General features: G+C 41.7%; 1 protein-coding gene across 1 annotated transcript in view; it reads left to right on the forward strand.

Moving 5' to 3' along the window:
• Positions 1-1,989: 1,989 nt before the first annotated feature.
• LOC137650161 (uncharacterized) overlaps positions 1,990-15,646 on the forward strand; it is an 81,319-nt gene continuing 67,662 nt past the window's right edge. The window contains exons 1-3 of the mRNA XM_068383320.1: positions 1,990-2,144; positions 6,258-6,425; positions 8,599-8,836. Of these exons, the coding sequence (XP_068239421.1) occupies positions 2,026-2,144; positions 6,258-6,425; positions 8,599-8,836 (525 nt within the window). The 5' untranslated portion in view covers positions 1,990-2,025. The remainder of the gene's footprint in view (positions 2,145-6,257; positions 6,426-8,598; positions 8,837-15,646) is intronic.

The raw sequence follows: 15,646 nt of genomic DNA on the forward strand, positions 1-15,646 counted from the left end.
CCAAATTAATCTTTAAAAGATGTATGATAGCGCAACCTGCCATCTCGAAAATTGCTTGAATTATTTAAGTTCCATTATTATTTTCCCACTAAACATTATTAATTCGACTTCACAAATAAATCAATGTGAAATATGAATAATATAAGTTAAGAATATTAATTAAATCTCCAATTTAAACTTTAAAAGATGTATGATAGTACCAAGTCTGATGAAGTGATTTGTAATTTCCATTCTTATTTTCCCACTAAACATTAGTAATTCGACTTCACAAATAAATCAATGTGAAATATGAATAATATGAATTAAGAACATTAATTAAATCCCCAATTTAAACTTTAAAAGATGTATGATAGTACCAAGTTCGATGAAGTACCTTATAATTTCCATTCTTATTTTCCAACTAAACTTCGATAGTTCGACTTCACAAATAAATCAATGTTGAATATGAATAATATAAATTAAAAACATTAATTAAATCCCCAATTTAAACTTGAAAAGATGTATGATAGTTCCCAACCCGATGATCTCGAAAATTGGTTGAATTAAGTAATTTCCATTATTATTTTCCCACTAAACATCAGTAATTCGACTTCAAAAATAAATCAATGTGAAATATGAATAGTATAAATTAAGAAAATTAATTAAATCTCCAATTTAAACTTTAAAAGATGTATGATTGTCCCCAGCCCGATAAAGTAAGTTGTAATTTCCATTCTTATTTTCCCATTAAACATTGATAGTTCGACTTCACAAATGAATCAACGTCAAATGTGAATAATATATAAGAAAATTTAATTAAATCTCCAATTTAAACTTTCAATATGTATGATAGCTACCAGTTAGTAGTATCTCAACGGGTGGCTGGTGCCTTGCGCAACCTGCTATCTCGAAAACTGGTTGAATTATTTAGGTTCCGTTATTATTTTCCCACTAAACGTTAGTAATTCGACTTAAAAAATAAATCAATTTGAAATATGAGTATTATAAGTTAAGAACATTAATTAAATCAATTTAAACTTTCAAAGTGTACCTGCTACCTACTACATTATCTCGAAAGTTGGTTGAATTATTTAATTTCCATTCTTATTTCCCACTAAACATTAGTAATTCGAATTAAAAAATAAATCAATGTGAAATATGAATAATTTAAATTAAGAATATTAATTAAATCTCCAATTTAAACTTTCAATTTGTATGATAGCTACCAGATAGTAGCATCTCAACGGGTGGCTGGTGCCTTGCGCAACCTGCCATCTCGAAAATTGTTCGAATTATTTAAGTTCCATTATTATTTTTAACACTAAACATTAGTAATTTGACTTCACAAATAAATCAATGTGAAATATGAATAATATAAATTAAGAACATTGATTAAATCCCCAATTTAAACTTTAAAAGCTGTATGATAGTTCCCAACCCGATGATCTCGAAAATTTGTTGAATTATTCAAGTTCCATTATTAATTTTCCAACTAAACATTAGTAATTCTACTTCAGAAATAAATCAATATGAAATATGAATAATATAAATTAAGAACATTAATTAAATCCCCAATTTAAAATTTTCAATGTGTATGATAGCTACCAGCTATCTCGAAAATTGGTTGAATTAAGTAATTTCCATTCACATTTTCACACTAAAAATTATTAATTCGACTTCAATAATTAATCAATGTGAAATATAAATAATATAAATTAAGAAAATTAATTAAATCCCCAAATTAAACTTTAAAAGCTGTATGATAGTTCCCAATCCGATGAAATTAACTCGCTAGCATCGCGTTCAAATCCGGGGGAAAAACCGGATTGTTTTGGGGGAATTTATTTTCCCACTAAACATCAGTAATTTGACTTCAAAATTAAATCAATGTGAAATATGAATAATATAAATTAAGAATATTAATTAAATCCCAAATTTAAACTTTAAAAGCTGTATGTTAGTTCCCAATCCGATGAAATCGACTCGCTAGCATCGCGTTCAAATCCGGGGGAAAACCCGGATTGTTTTGGGGGGAATTTGGCCAGAATGGATCTTCCCTCATCGTCGAGAAGTGTCAAAGGTGGGAAGAAGATGCCCGTTCTTGTGACCAGTATGAAGTCAGGTTATGAGGGTCAACCCGTAGGAGTAACTCATCATTTTACGGCGTAAGTCGAAAGATTTATCCTTTTTTATTCGGTCAAACTCAGTCAAACGAGACAAACTTGGAAGACAATGGGCCGTTTTTGCTGTCAATGGACGTTATTTAGATAGTTGGAGATCTCGGTTTAGTGATGTTAATGTTTCTGTATCTCAATTGTTCAAATCATTTGGTATTTCATATGATTTACTTAGTTTTAGAAACCTTAACCTCTGTACCATGGTCTATGACTGCCTTGGGTTAGGGATTAGAGTTCTCTTGCTTGAGGGTACATTCGAGCTCACACTTATCTTATTTCTCTTAATCTTGTTTTGTTAGTTTTTATATTTTACATAAGAGATGTTTATTTTAATGCTGTTACTCTACTGAAAATGTTTTATTTTCCTTTTTTCCTTTCCTCACTGGGCTATTTTCCATGTTGGAGCCCCTGGGCTTATAGCATCCTGCTTTTCCAACTAGGGTTGTAGCTTAGCTGTAGCTTAGCAAGTAATAATAATAATATGGATTAGGCTATGTTTTTTGTTTACGTGATCGTAAACAAATTTATAGTATAGAGTATAATACTTGTATTTACCAAACTATTACTGGGAACCTCAAGTTATGTGATGCATTTGTTTGTTTCCTGGAGCCTTTGTATAGTGCTCGCTTAGAGCACCTAACCTAAGCTTCCTTACCTAACTTATGAGCCGTTTCATTACCTATTTACCTATTGCCCTTCTATGACCCATCGGTGCTGGTATGTAGCCTACTTGGCTTGTTAGGTTAGATTAGGCCACATACTAAAACAGATAGAATTTCGTAGGCCATACTCGAAAGGTAGGCCACATACTAAACCGGTGTGACGGTCTGAACGATCCCCCGGTCTCAGAATTCTCCTTGACACTGTATAATGGTTCTTTTCTGCCATTAGCTCGCTTCGCTCGCATGAAAATAAAACATCAAGCTCGTATGTACTGGCAAGCGGTAATATTGAGCTGCGCACGCTAACATTACAGGAAAATAAAACATCAACTTCGTATGCACTGGCAAACGGTAATGTTGGCACATGCGCAGATTATCAAGGAGAATTCTGAGACCGGGGGATCGTTCAGACTGTCACACGGTTTAGTATGTGGTCTACCTTTTTTATTCTGGTTTAGTATGTGGCCTACATTTTTTATTCTCGTTTAGTATGTGGCCTACCTGGCTTGTTAGGTTAGGTTAGGCCACATACTAAAACAGATAGAATTTCGTAGGCCATATTCGAAAGGTATAATTCCTATACTGCCGTTATCTTGACGATAAGGTTGAAAATAATGGATTTATGGGGTATTGCTGTCATTATATATACACACTTGTTTCCTGTTAAAAATGTAGTTTTTCAGTCATTTCAAACATCTATAATTTGAAAAATACGTTCTCACAATTATTTGCTTCAGAACAATTCAAAGTATAGAGCCTTTGTATAATAATGAACAGGACCTCACGTATGCATAGAAAACTGGGATTTCCTTCCCATTTTCTATGTGTTAGCCATGGCCGTTGTACTACAAATCCTGTGTCTGTTCTGCAAACCTCTATACAAGAACACCAGATAACCTAAACTCCCCCACCTAACCTGACCTACAAGCCGTTTCCTTTCCCACTTGCCTGATGGAAGGCTAGCAACCCCCCTTATACTGCCGTAGTCTTAGCTTAGCCTGTGTTTGCTTTGCAACCTGCTTCACTCTGAGCAAGGTAACACTCATATTTCGTAAGGAAAATCTATTTTACAAGTAATAATGAAGTTTACACTTGTCCCAATTGCATTCGCTCCATAATATATATCAACAGAACCAAGTATAGCTTTACATTACTCGAAGTCACTGAAGTCGGAATCTTCGGGTGGTATCTTCTTAAAACTTTAAATCAATCAATCAATCAATCTTTCCAAGGGACAACTTAGGGTTGCTCTTATGCGGTGATTTTCCATCATAGCTATAACCAATTCCCCATCGCTACAACCCATTTCCCCATCGCTACAACCCATTTCCCCATCGCTACAACCCATTTCCCCATCGCTACAACCCATTTCCCCATCACTACACCTTGACCAAATGCGGAGTAATCCCCCAAGATTCCTATCTTATACAAATAAGAAGTAAACTCCTTATTCTTGCTAAACTCTTAACATTTTTGGATTAATCAAAATATAAAAAGATTCACAAATTTCTTCGCTCTCGCTTTTATACGTTGCCATCTTCACGTCCCAGGGGGCAAAGAATGAGCATCTCCAACCCACTCGATGCTCCCATTACCCTGTTTGAATATTTGAAATACTGAATTCTGACTGGAAAAGAAAACCCTCCAGCAATTTCCTGGGTCAAGTGGGGTTTGATTGGGTGATTTCAAATTAGTGCGATCGTCAATTAGTTCAATATTCCATCACTAAAGTGCTGTTGAATTGATCAAAACATTTACAGTGAATTCTAGGAACTATGGGAGCAAGAAAGGGCATGTTAGAGTACAGAGCTTGTTCTGCTTATGAATTTCACAGCAATTTTAATTATTTTCAAAATAATCCTATACAGTATCTAACTGTTAACCCTTTTACCCCCAAAGGACGTACTGGTACGTTTCACAAAACACATCCCTTTACCCTAAAGGACGTACTGGTACGTTTCACAAAACTCATCCCTTTACCCCCATGGACGTACCGGTACGTTCTTGCAAAAAACTGCTATTTAAATTTTTTTTTTTGCATATGTTTGATAATTTTTTGAGAAACTTCAGGCATTTTCCAAGAGAATGAGACCAACCTGACCTCTCTATGACGAAAATTAAGGCTATTAGAGCAATTAAAAAAAAAAAAACAATACTGCAAAATGTGCTTGAAAAAAATTAACCCCTGGGGGTTAAGGGTTGGAAATTTCCAAATAGCCTGGGGGTAAAAGGGTTAGTTATTTTCAAAATAATTCTGTACAGTATGTAACTTTCAAGTACTTGCTCGAGGTATTTAGAATATTCTGAACAGGTTTTATTCTACTGTATACATGTTTGCGATAGGGTTGAAAATAAGGGAGATATGGTGCATGGCCATCATCATACACACCCCCAAAGTACCAGTAAATACTCTAGGAAAGATTTAATTTCTTCATTATTAATATTGTGCTACAGTAAATGATTATCCAGCTGTATTTATTGATCTCGGGTGATTTATACATCGGTTGAAAGGGTCCCAATTAGCCTTTGTCAGAAGAAACTGTAATATTTAGAAATACATATCATCATCATCATCTCTTGAGCCTATTGATGCAAAGGACCTGGATTAAATATTGATCATGAATTGTATTTATATTGGTGGAAAGGACCCCAACCAGCCTTTGTCAGAGCGCACTGTAATGTTTAGAAATGCATCATCATCATCTTTATCATCATCATCATTATCTTCATCATCATCATCATCATCTCATCTCCTCTTATGCCTATTGACGCAAAGGGCCTTGATTATCTCGCCAGTCGTCTCTTTCTTGAGCTTTTAAATCAATTCCATTCATCATCATCTACTTCATGCTTCATAGTCCTCAGCTATGCAGGCCTGGGTCTTCCAACTCTTCTAGTGCCTTGTAGAGCCCAGTTAAACGTTTGGTGAACTAATCTCTCTTGAGGAGCGCGAAGAGCATGCCCAAACCAGAAATACATATAGTAATGTAATTTTTTTTTTTGTTTTTTCATTAGATATATGAATCAGAGTTTCTATATACAGTACATAAATCTCAACTCAAATTTTCGTTCCGGTAACCGAAGTTAAAAGTGAACGTTGAAAATGGTGAGCAACCGGGACTTTTTCCCATCAACTGCCATGTACACCTTCACCACTTTGTTTTAAAGGCCCGTTTACACGAGGATAGTTTACTGGCATAGGCAAACTATCCCTAGCGCAAAGGCTTACTATCCTAGAAGGTTTACTTGCCCCTAGATACAGGCGCCAGTGAACTATCCCCGTTTAAACCGGCCTTAAGCTTCAACAACCAAACCAGCTTAGCTTTCACTCAAAGTTACTTCTGTATGAAGACTCACCATACATGTCAGATACTCTGGTTTGTATAGTTAGGGAAAATATGTATTAGTTTAAAAGAATGTTCACTTTATTTTTATATAGGCCTGGAATGGAAGTACAAGGACTGAGTATATCAATAGACGAAGGCGCCAGTGTTTCCACAGACATGGTTGTATCAGTGCAAGAACAAAGTGAAGTTGAAGACTCGGACGTAAAGGACGTGAAACTTATAGCTGACAGAAAGAAAAAATCACGAGTGTATTTACAAAGGTAAGTTTGTGATATTGGTACATATACCGTACATTTAAAGATTGGTTGATGAGTTCTGTATTTAATTATTAGTGTATACAGTAGTAAGCTTTTCTCTAGTAAATATTGCGTTTAGTTTATTAAATACTGTAGTTGAATGTACTACTGTATACTCCATTACTGTAGAACTTCGATCATCATCATCTCCTACGCCTATTGACGCAAAGGGCCTCGGTTAGATTTCGCCAGTCGTTTCTATCTTGAGCTTTTAAATCAATACTTCTCCATTCATCATTTCCTACTTCACGCTTCCTAGTCCTGGGTCTTCCAACTCTTCTAGTGCCTTGTGGAGCCCAGATAAACGTTTGGCAAACTAATCTCTCTTGGGGAGTGCGAAGAGCATGCCCAAATCATCTCCATCTACCCCTCACCATGATCTCATCCACATATGGTACTTGAGTAATCTCTCCTCTAGTTTCATTTCTAATCCTGTCCTGCCATTCAACGCCATTCTTCTGAGGGCTTTGTTCCCAAATTTACTAAATCTATTGGAGAACTATGATAGTAAAGCTTGCCTCAGGGCACGTATCCTTCCGCCTGAGGTGGTCCTCACAGAAAACGGAAGTAGGGTAAACTACACAAAACTCTGGTCGGTTGAGAGGAGATTCCAGGTACCTCCTAAGAAAGTAGTTCTCGGTAAGTATGTTAGGAAAAATACAAATTAGTTCAAAATTTGTGATGTTGAGTGTTTATGAAACATTGCTTCATAAATTACAGTACTTTCTTTTAAGTTTTAATGATGTAGACCAATTGTGTCCAGTAGTTTAGATCAATTAGTATTTCTTATGGCAAAGGCATTGACCATGCTGAGATCGCTCTTTCGTAGGGATTGCCAGAGAAAATATTGCCCAGTTGTTGTCACTAACTACATTTTCCTAATAAGTTTACAGTACAGTACTTAAATTGTCCATCCATTATTATTTTTATATAAGTCTAAACATTTCAGAATTTTGTTGTTAAGTAGTTTAGCAGAGTAATAGTAGGAGGTTGGCCAGGGCAAAAGCCACCCATCGAGATACAACCGATAGAGAGTTATGAGGTGACAGTACTACATTGGGTCCTTTTCTCTGGTTATGGTTTACTATTCCTTTGCCTACACATGCACCAAATAGTCTGGCCTATTCTTTACCTATTCTCCTCTGTCCTCATACACCTGACAACACTAAGATTACCAAACAATTCCTCTTCACCCAAGGGGTTAACTACTGCCCTGTAATTGTTCAGTGGCTACTTTCCTCTTGGTAAGGGTAGAAGAGACGCTTTAGCTATGGTAAGCAGCTCTTCTAGGAGGACACTCCAAAAACCAAACCATTGTTCTCTAGTCTAGGGTAGTGCTATAGCCTTTTTACCATGGTTTTCCACTGTCTTGGGTTAGAGTTTTCCTGCTTGAGGGTACACTCGGGCACACTATCCTATCTTATTTCTCTCCTCTTGTTTTGTAAAAGTTTTTATTGTTTATATAGGAAATATTTTAATGTAGTTACTGTTCTTAAGATATTTTATTTTCCCTTGTTTTCTTTCCTCACTGGGCTATTTCCCCTGTTGGAGCCCCTGGGCTTAAAGCATCCTGCTTTTCCAACTAGGGTTGTAGCTTAGCAAGTAGTAATAATAATAATAATAATAGAGTAACAGTCGGTAGAATAAAGCTAACAGTACCAAAAGCAAATTTTAATAAAAGTCACTTCATGAAATTTGGTTGCTTGACCATCATAAGCCATCGGAAACTTTTCTGGAGTGCTTAGTATTTTATTTTTTTTATCCTTAAGCTGTGTGAAAACCATTTATTCCTTTTGATGATGGTTTGATTTTTACATACTGGGTAGTTTTTAGGGCGATTTCTCTCTGGCTATGAATGTCATTGCTGCTAAGATCCTGAATGCTATACATATCCGTAAAAAAAACTTTTTCTTTAGAGTCCAAACTCCTTTTCGATTAATTTATTTCTAAATGTTTCAGGTTTTTCTTTAGAATTCAAACACTTTTTTGTGTACAGTAATTTATTTTCAAATGTTTCAGGTTTTTCTTTAGAATTCAAACTGTTTTTTGAGTACAGTAATTTATTTCTAAATGTTTCAGGTTTTTCTTTGGAATTCAAACTTTTTTGTGTACAGTAATTTATTTTTAAATGTTTCAGGTTTCGTAAAAGTTGGAAGGAGCTGCCAGAGTTTGAGGGTTGGCTAAGTGAAGGAAATGCCAGTGATAAAGCTTTTTGTATTGCCTGCAACAAAGAATTGGTGGCTGGCAAGTCAGAATTGTTGAAGCATGCCAATTGTAAAAGACATAAAAGAAGATATTCAGATATGCAGCCAAATATATCGGTACCAATAGAAATATCAAATGCGATTGCTGAGCCGGAACTATCTCACACACAAGTGAGTATGATTTTATGTTTGGTATTTCATGTTTCATTTATTTTTTAAAGAGTAAAATTGTTATTCTTTTTCATGAAACCCTTGATACTGTTTATTTTATGCATCATATGTGTAATGCAAGATTTTCAATATTAATCTTACCCGATGATTATGAATCTGTCAACTCCGTTGCCCGACAGAAATCTAAGGTCGGGATACGCCAGCGATCGCTATACAGGTGGGGGTGTACACAACAGCGCCATCTGTGAGCAGGTACTCAAGTACTTCTTGTCAACAAGAACTCAATTTTTCCTCTGTCGTGCCACCGGCAAGACCTACTTGGATACGCTGTTGATTCTGGAGTTGTTTTTCACGATTTTGGTGATGTATTCGCTCTAGATTTTAGCCTTCGCTATTCAGGAAGCTTTATCATTAGCTTAGCAAGCTTTTTGATTTAATTTGGATTAATTGTTAACGAACTTTGCTAGATTTTGGAATTCCCCCTTGACTATTTCTACAATTCAAGATGTCTGACCAGTCTCAAGTCCCTAAGTACAGGCAGTGTAGTGTTAGGGCTTGTATTAGGCGTCTTCCGAAGGCCTCCATAGATCCTCACACCGTTTGTTCCAATTGTAGGGGTAAATCCTGTCAATTGGAAGATCGATGTGAGGAATGCGCTGGGCTTTCGGAATTCGATTTTAACGAATTCCTTAAAAATGCACGTAGGCTAGAGAAGGATAGGATCAGGAGGAGTTCTTCTCGCTCTGTTGATTTTTCCTCTCCCCATGCCCCTCAACCTTTTCCTTCCCCTGTAGTGGTGACTCCCGACCCTGCTACTAGTGCTCAACCATCCATGGCGGATATGATGCGTGCCATTCAGGCTCTTGGTGACAGAGTGGAGTCATTGGCTAATGACCGTAATCAGCTTTTGGCAGATGTCAAAGAGCTGAAAGCGAAAAGTGCAGTGGGAAGTGTTGGTAGTGCAAGTGAAGTGAAAAGTGTCAGTGTCAGTGTTGCGCATGAGGGTACATCTGTTCGTGCCAGTCGTCCTCCCAGTCCGGGACCTCTTGCAAGCTCCCAAGCCCTGGGGAGAAGCAATGTCGAAGGACCAAAGGGTTCGGCAGGCCTTGATCAGCGTACGGATGTACCCTCAGTGGTTGCGGACGTATCTGTCAGAGATCGTCCCATCCACAAACAGACGAATGAGCCCTATCATTCCTCGTCTGTGGAAGAAGTTTCAAGGAGGAAACGATGGACCAAGGTCTCACGACCTCTCAAGCGTAAGGTCCCTTCCGAGCGAGTCCAACGGCCCAGGTGTAGCCACTGGGTCAGTTCGGACTCGCTGCAGTCTTCCGAAGACTGCACACCTCCCAAGAGAGGTAGAGTGGTTCCACAACAGGCTACTACTCCGTCTGTTGCTGCACCAACCACGGTAGACCCTAAGTGGTCCATGCTGCAGACTATGCAGTCTCAGCTTGCTGCGTTCATGCAAGAGTATCATGCTGAGAAGGTTGACACTGCACCTGTTAACCTACAACCTGCCACGGTTGTGCGCTCAGCAGATACTGCGGCTGCCTGCTCCCACACTCCACCTGTGAGAGCTCCACCACCGATGCGCAGTCCACCCTGCCAGACGCATGTTCATGCTGCACCATCCGTTGACATGCGTGAGCTACCGCATCAGCAGTGGGAAGGTGCTGTAGAGCTGCCGGGTTTTGACACTATGCGGCATGCTCCGCAACCCATGCGGCATGCTCCGCAACCCATGCGGCATGCTCCGCATCCCATACGGCATGCTCCGCAGCCCACGGCAGTCCCTCCCACGCACCAGCACTCTGCTTTTGTTGTTGCCAGCTCGCAGACTGACCAGCAGCGGCATGATGTTGGATCCGCAGCAGCTACGCATGCACCCGTGCTGCCGGATTCAGCCGTTCAGCTTTCTGCTCCGCCTTTGCCACTTCCTACTCAGCTTTCGGATGATGGAGTATCGGATGACGAAGTTGCACATTTGGATGAACCGCACTCCGACTTAGAAGGGCCCAAGTCTACGCCTCCCTCCTTAGACTTTAGTAAAGTCCTTGCCTTGTTCAGGGACTTGTATCCGGAACAGTTTGTGTCTGCAACCCCTCGCTCTCCTCCCTCCGAGTTTGCTCTGGGCATGCAGTCTGCTGCTCCTGCCTTCACCAAACTTGTCCTCGCACGCTCATCCAAGAGAGCTTTGAGGGTTATGGGAGAGTGGTTGCAGTCCAAGAAGCAACTGGGAAAGACTGCTTTCATCTTTCCGCCTACCAAGCTTGCTTCCAAATCTAGCGTCTGGTATGCCACGGGAGAGGAACCCGGCTTGGGAGTTCCTGCCTCTGCCCAGGGCGACTTCTCAAGTCTGGTTGACTCTCCCCGCAGGCTGGCTATGAGACGATCTAAGATTTGCTGGTCCTTTTCTGACATGGATCATCTGTTGAAGGGAGTCTTTCGTGCTTTTGAGATCTTCAACTTCCTCGATTGGTGTTTGGGAGCGTTAAGCAGAAAGACTTCCCCTTCGGATAAGGACTCTGCCATGCTTATCATGTCTAGCATGGACAAAGCCATTCGGGATGGGTCTGGTGAACTTGTGGCTTCGTACGTGTCGGGAGTGCTTAAGAAGAGAGAACATCTTTGCTCCTTCTTGTCGTCTGGGATCACTCCTTGCCAGAAGTCGGAGTTGTTGTTTGCTCCTCTCTCCAAGTGTCTGTTTCCGGAGGAGCTGATCAAGGGGATGGCTGCCTCGCTGATCCAGAAGGATACCCATGATCTGATGGCATCTTCCGCACGTAAGGCTAAAGCTTTACCTTCCGTGCCTAGACCTTTCCGTCCTGCAGCAGTGGACACACCAGCAACTAGGTTCATCCCGCCCTTTCGTGGCAGAACCTCCAGCAGAGGAGGTACCCGTGCCGACAGTCACCGTGGCAAATCCAAGAAGGGTTCCAAGTCCGCAAAAGGCAGGATCTGACTGCCTTCCTCTCCAGACAGCAGTGGGAGCCAGGCTCAAGAACTTCTGGCAAGCTTGGGAGAACAGAGGTGCAGACGCTCAGTCTGTGAAGTGGCTAAGGGAGGGGTACAGAATTCCGTTCTGCCGCAGTCCCCCTCTAGCAACATCTCCCATCAACCTCTCTCCCAACTACAAGGAGAAGGACAAGAGGCTAGCGTTGCAACAAGAGGTGTCGCTCTTGCTACAAAAGGGAGCGGTAGTCATAGTCCGGGACCATCAATCCCCGGGCTTCTACAACCGTCTCTTCCTGGTAGCGAAGAAGACAGGAGGTTGGAGACCGGTGCTGGACGTCAGTGCTCTCAATGCTTTTGTCACCAAGCAGATGTTCACGATGGAGACGTCGAAGTCGGTCCTAGCAGCGGTCAGGAAGGAGGACTGGATGGTCTCGTTAGACCTGAAAGACGCGTACTTTCACGTCCCCATCCATCCAGACTCCCAACCTTTCCTAAGGTTCGTCTTTGGAAAGGTTGTGTACCAGTTCCAAGCCCTGTGCTTTGGCCTAAGCACGGCACCTCTTGTGTTTACCAAACTGGTGAGGAATATTGCCAAATTCCTTCACTTGGCAGACATCAGAGCCTCCCTCTATTTGGACGACTGGCTTTTAAGAGCTCCGTCAATTCGTCGCTGTCTGGAGAATCTCAGATGGACTATGGATCTGACCAAGGAATTGGGCCTCCTGGTCAATATAGAGAAGTCCCAACTCGTCCCATCCCAGACCATTGTCTATCTAGGTATGGAGATTCAGAGTCGAGCTTTTCGGGCTTTTCCGTCGGCCCCAAGGATCAATCAAGCCCTAGAATGCATCCAGAGCATGCTGAGAAGGAACCGATGTTCAGTCAGGCAGTGGATGAGTCTAACAGGGACACTTTCATCGCTGGCCCAGTTCATCGAGTTAGGGAGACTCCACCTCCGCCCCCTTCAGTATCATCTAGCTGCTCACTGGAGAAAGGACATGACGCTAGAGGCGGTCTCAGTGCCTGTTTCCGAAGAGATGAGGTCTACACTGACGTGGTGGAAGAACAGCATTCTTCTCAAGGAAGGTCTACCATTGGCTGTTCAGACCCCCGACCACCGTCTCTTCTCGGACGCATCGGACACGGGCTGGGGTGCGACACTGGACGGACAGGAATGCTCGGGCACGTGGAATCAGGAGCAAAGGACACTTCACATCAACTGCAAGGAGCTTTTGGCAGTTCATCTGGCCTTGATAAACTTCAAGTCCCTCCAGCTAAGCAAGGTGGTGGAGGTGAACTCCGACAACACCACAGCCTTGGCTTACATCTCCAAGCAAGGAGGGACTCATTCGAGGAAGTTGTTCGAGATCGCAAGGGACCTCCTCATTTGGTCAAAAGATCGAAAGATTTCGCTGGTAACGAGGTTCATTCAGGGCGACATGAATGTCATGGCAGATCGCCTCAGCCGGAAGAGTCAGGTCATCCCCACAGAGTGGACCCTTCACAAGAATGTTTGCAGCAGACTATGGGCCCTGTGGGGTCAGCCCACCATAGATCTATTCGCTACCTCGATGACCAAGAGGCTCCCGATGTATTGTTCTCCGATTCCAGACCCAGCAGCAGTTCACGTGGATGCCTTTCTGCTGGATTGGTCCCATCTAGACCTGTATGCGTTCCCTCCGTTCAAGATTGTCAACAGGGTACTTCAGAAGTTCGCCTCTCACGAAGGGACACGGTTGACGTTGGTTGCTCCCCTCTGGCCCGCGAGAGAATGGTTCACCGAGGTACTGCAATGGCTAGTGGACGTTCCCAGGACTCTTCCTCTAAGAGTGGACCTTCTGCGTCAGCCTCACGTAAAGAAGGTACACCCAAGCCTCCACGCTCTTCGTCTGACTGCCTTCAGACTATCGAAAGACTCTCAAGAGCTCGAGGCTTTTCGAAGGAGGCAGCCAGAGCGATTGCCAGAGCAAGGAGGACATCCACTCTCAGAGTCTATCAGTCAAAATGGGAAGTCTTCCGAAGCTGGTGCAAGGCGAATGCAGTTTCCTCTACCAGTACCTCTGTAACACAGATAGCTGACTTTCTGTTACATCTAAGGAATGTAAGATCCCTATCAGCTCCTACGATCAAGGGTTACAGAAGCATGTTGGCAGCGGTCTTCCGCCACAGAGGCTTGGATCTTTCCACCAACAAAGATCTACAGGACCTCCTTGGGTCTTTTGAGACCTCAAAGGAACGTCGGTTGTCCACTCCAGGCTGGAACCTAGAAGTGGTTTTAAGGTTCCTGATGTCATCAAGATTCGAACCGCTTCAATCAGCCTCTTTTAAGGATCTCACATTAAAGACTCTTTTCCTCGTTTGCTTAGCAACAGCTAAAAGAGTCAGTGAGATCCACGCCTTCAGCAGGAACATAGGTTTTACATCTGAAACGGCTACGTGTTCCTTGCAGCTCGGTTTTTTGGCTAAAAACGAGCTTCCTTCTCGTCCTTGGCCCAAGTCGTTCGAGATCCCAAGCCTGTCCAACTTGGTGGGGAACGAACTAGAGAGAGTACTTTGCCCAGTAAGAGCTCTTAAGTACTATTTAAGACGGACAAAGCCATTACGAGGACAATCAGAAGCTTTATGGTGTTCTATCAAGAAACCTGCTTTACCGATGTCTAAGAACGCAGTTTCTTACTACATCAGGCTTCTGATTAGAGAGGCCCATTCTCATCTGAAGGAAGAAGACCTTGCTTTGCTGAAGGTAAGGACACATGAAGTTAGGGCTGTCGCTACTTCAGTGGCCTTCAAACAGAACCGTTCTCTGCAGAGTGTTATGGATGCAACCTATTGGAGAAGCAAGTCAGTGTTCGCATCATTTTATCTCAAAGATGTCCAGTCTCTTTACGAGAACTGCTACACCCTGGGACCATTCGTAGCAGCGAGTGCAGTAGTAGGTGAGGGCTCAGCCACTACATTCCCATAATCCCATAACCTTTTTTAATCTTTCTCTTGAAATGCTTTTTATTGTTGTTTTTTGGGTTGTACGGAAGGCCAAGAAGCCTTCCGCATCCTGGTTGATTTGGCGGGTGGTCAAATTCTTTCTGGAGAAGCGCCTAGATTAGAGGTTGTGATGAGGTCCTTTAGTATGGGTTGCAGCCCTTCATACTTCAGCACCTAGGAGTCGTTCAGCATCCTAAGAGGACCGCTAGGCTCAGTAAGGAAGACGTACTTAAAAAAGGCAGAGTAATGGTTCAAGTCGACTTCCTTACCAGGTACTTATTTATTTTATGTTTGTTATTTTGAATAACTGCTAAAATGAAATACGGGATACTTAGCTTCTATGTTAACATGTATGCTGGTCTCCACCCACCACCCTGGGTGTGAATCAGCTACATGATCATCGGGTAAGATTAATATTGAAAAATGTTATTTTCCTTAGTAAAATAAATTTTTGAATATACTTACCCGATGATCATGAATTTAAGGACCCTCCCTTCCTCCCCATAGAGAACCAGTGGACCGAGGAGAAAATTGAGTTCTTGTTGACAAGAAGTACTTGAGTACCTGCTCACAGATGGCGCTGTTGTGTACACCCCCACCTGTATAGCGATCGGTGGCGTATCCCGACCTTAGATTTCTGTCGGGCAACGGAGTTGACAGATTCATGATCATCGGGTAAGTATATTCAAAAATTTATTTTACTAAGGAAAATAACATGGGAGAAGTACAAGAGGAAGGCCAAGGTTTGGGTGGATGGATAGAGTGAAGGAAGCTCTGGATGATAGGAGGATAGATGTGAGAGAGGCAAGAGAGCGTGCTAGAAATAGGAATGAATGGCGAGCGATTGTGACGCAGTTCCGGTAGGCCCTG

Source organism: Palaemon carinicauda, chromosome 11 (genome assembly GCF_036898095.1).
Source record: "Palaemon carinicauda isolate YSFRI2023 chromosome 11, ASM3689809v2, whole genome shotgun sequence".
Classification (NCBI taxonomy): Eukaryota; Metazoa; Arthropoda; class Malacostraca; order Decapoda; family Palaemonidae; genus Palaemon; species Palaemon carinicauda.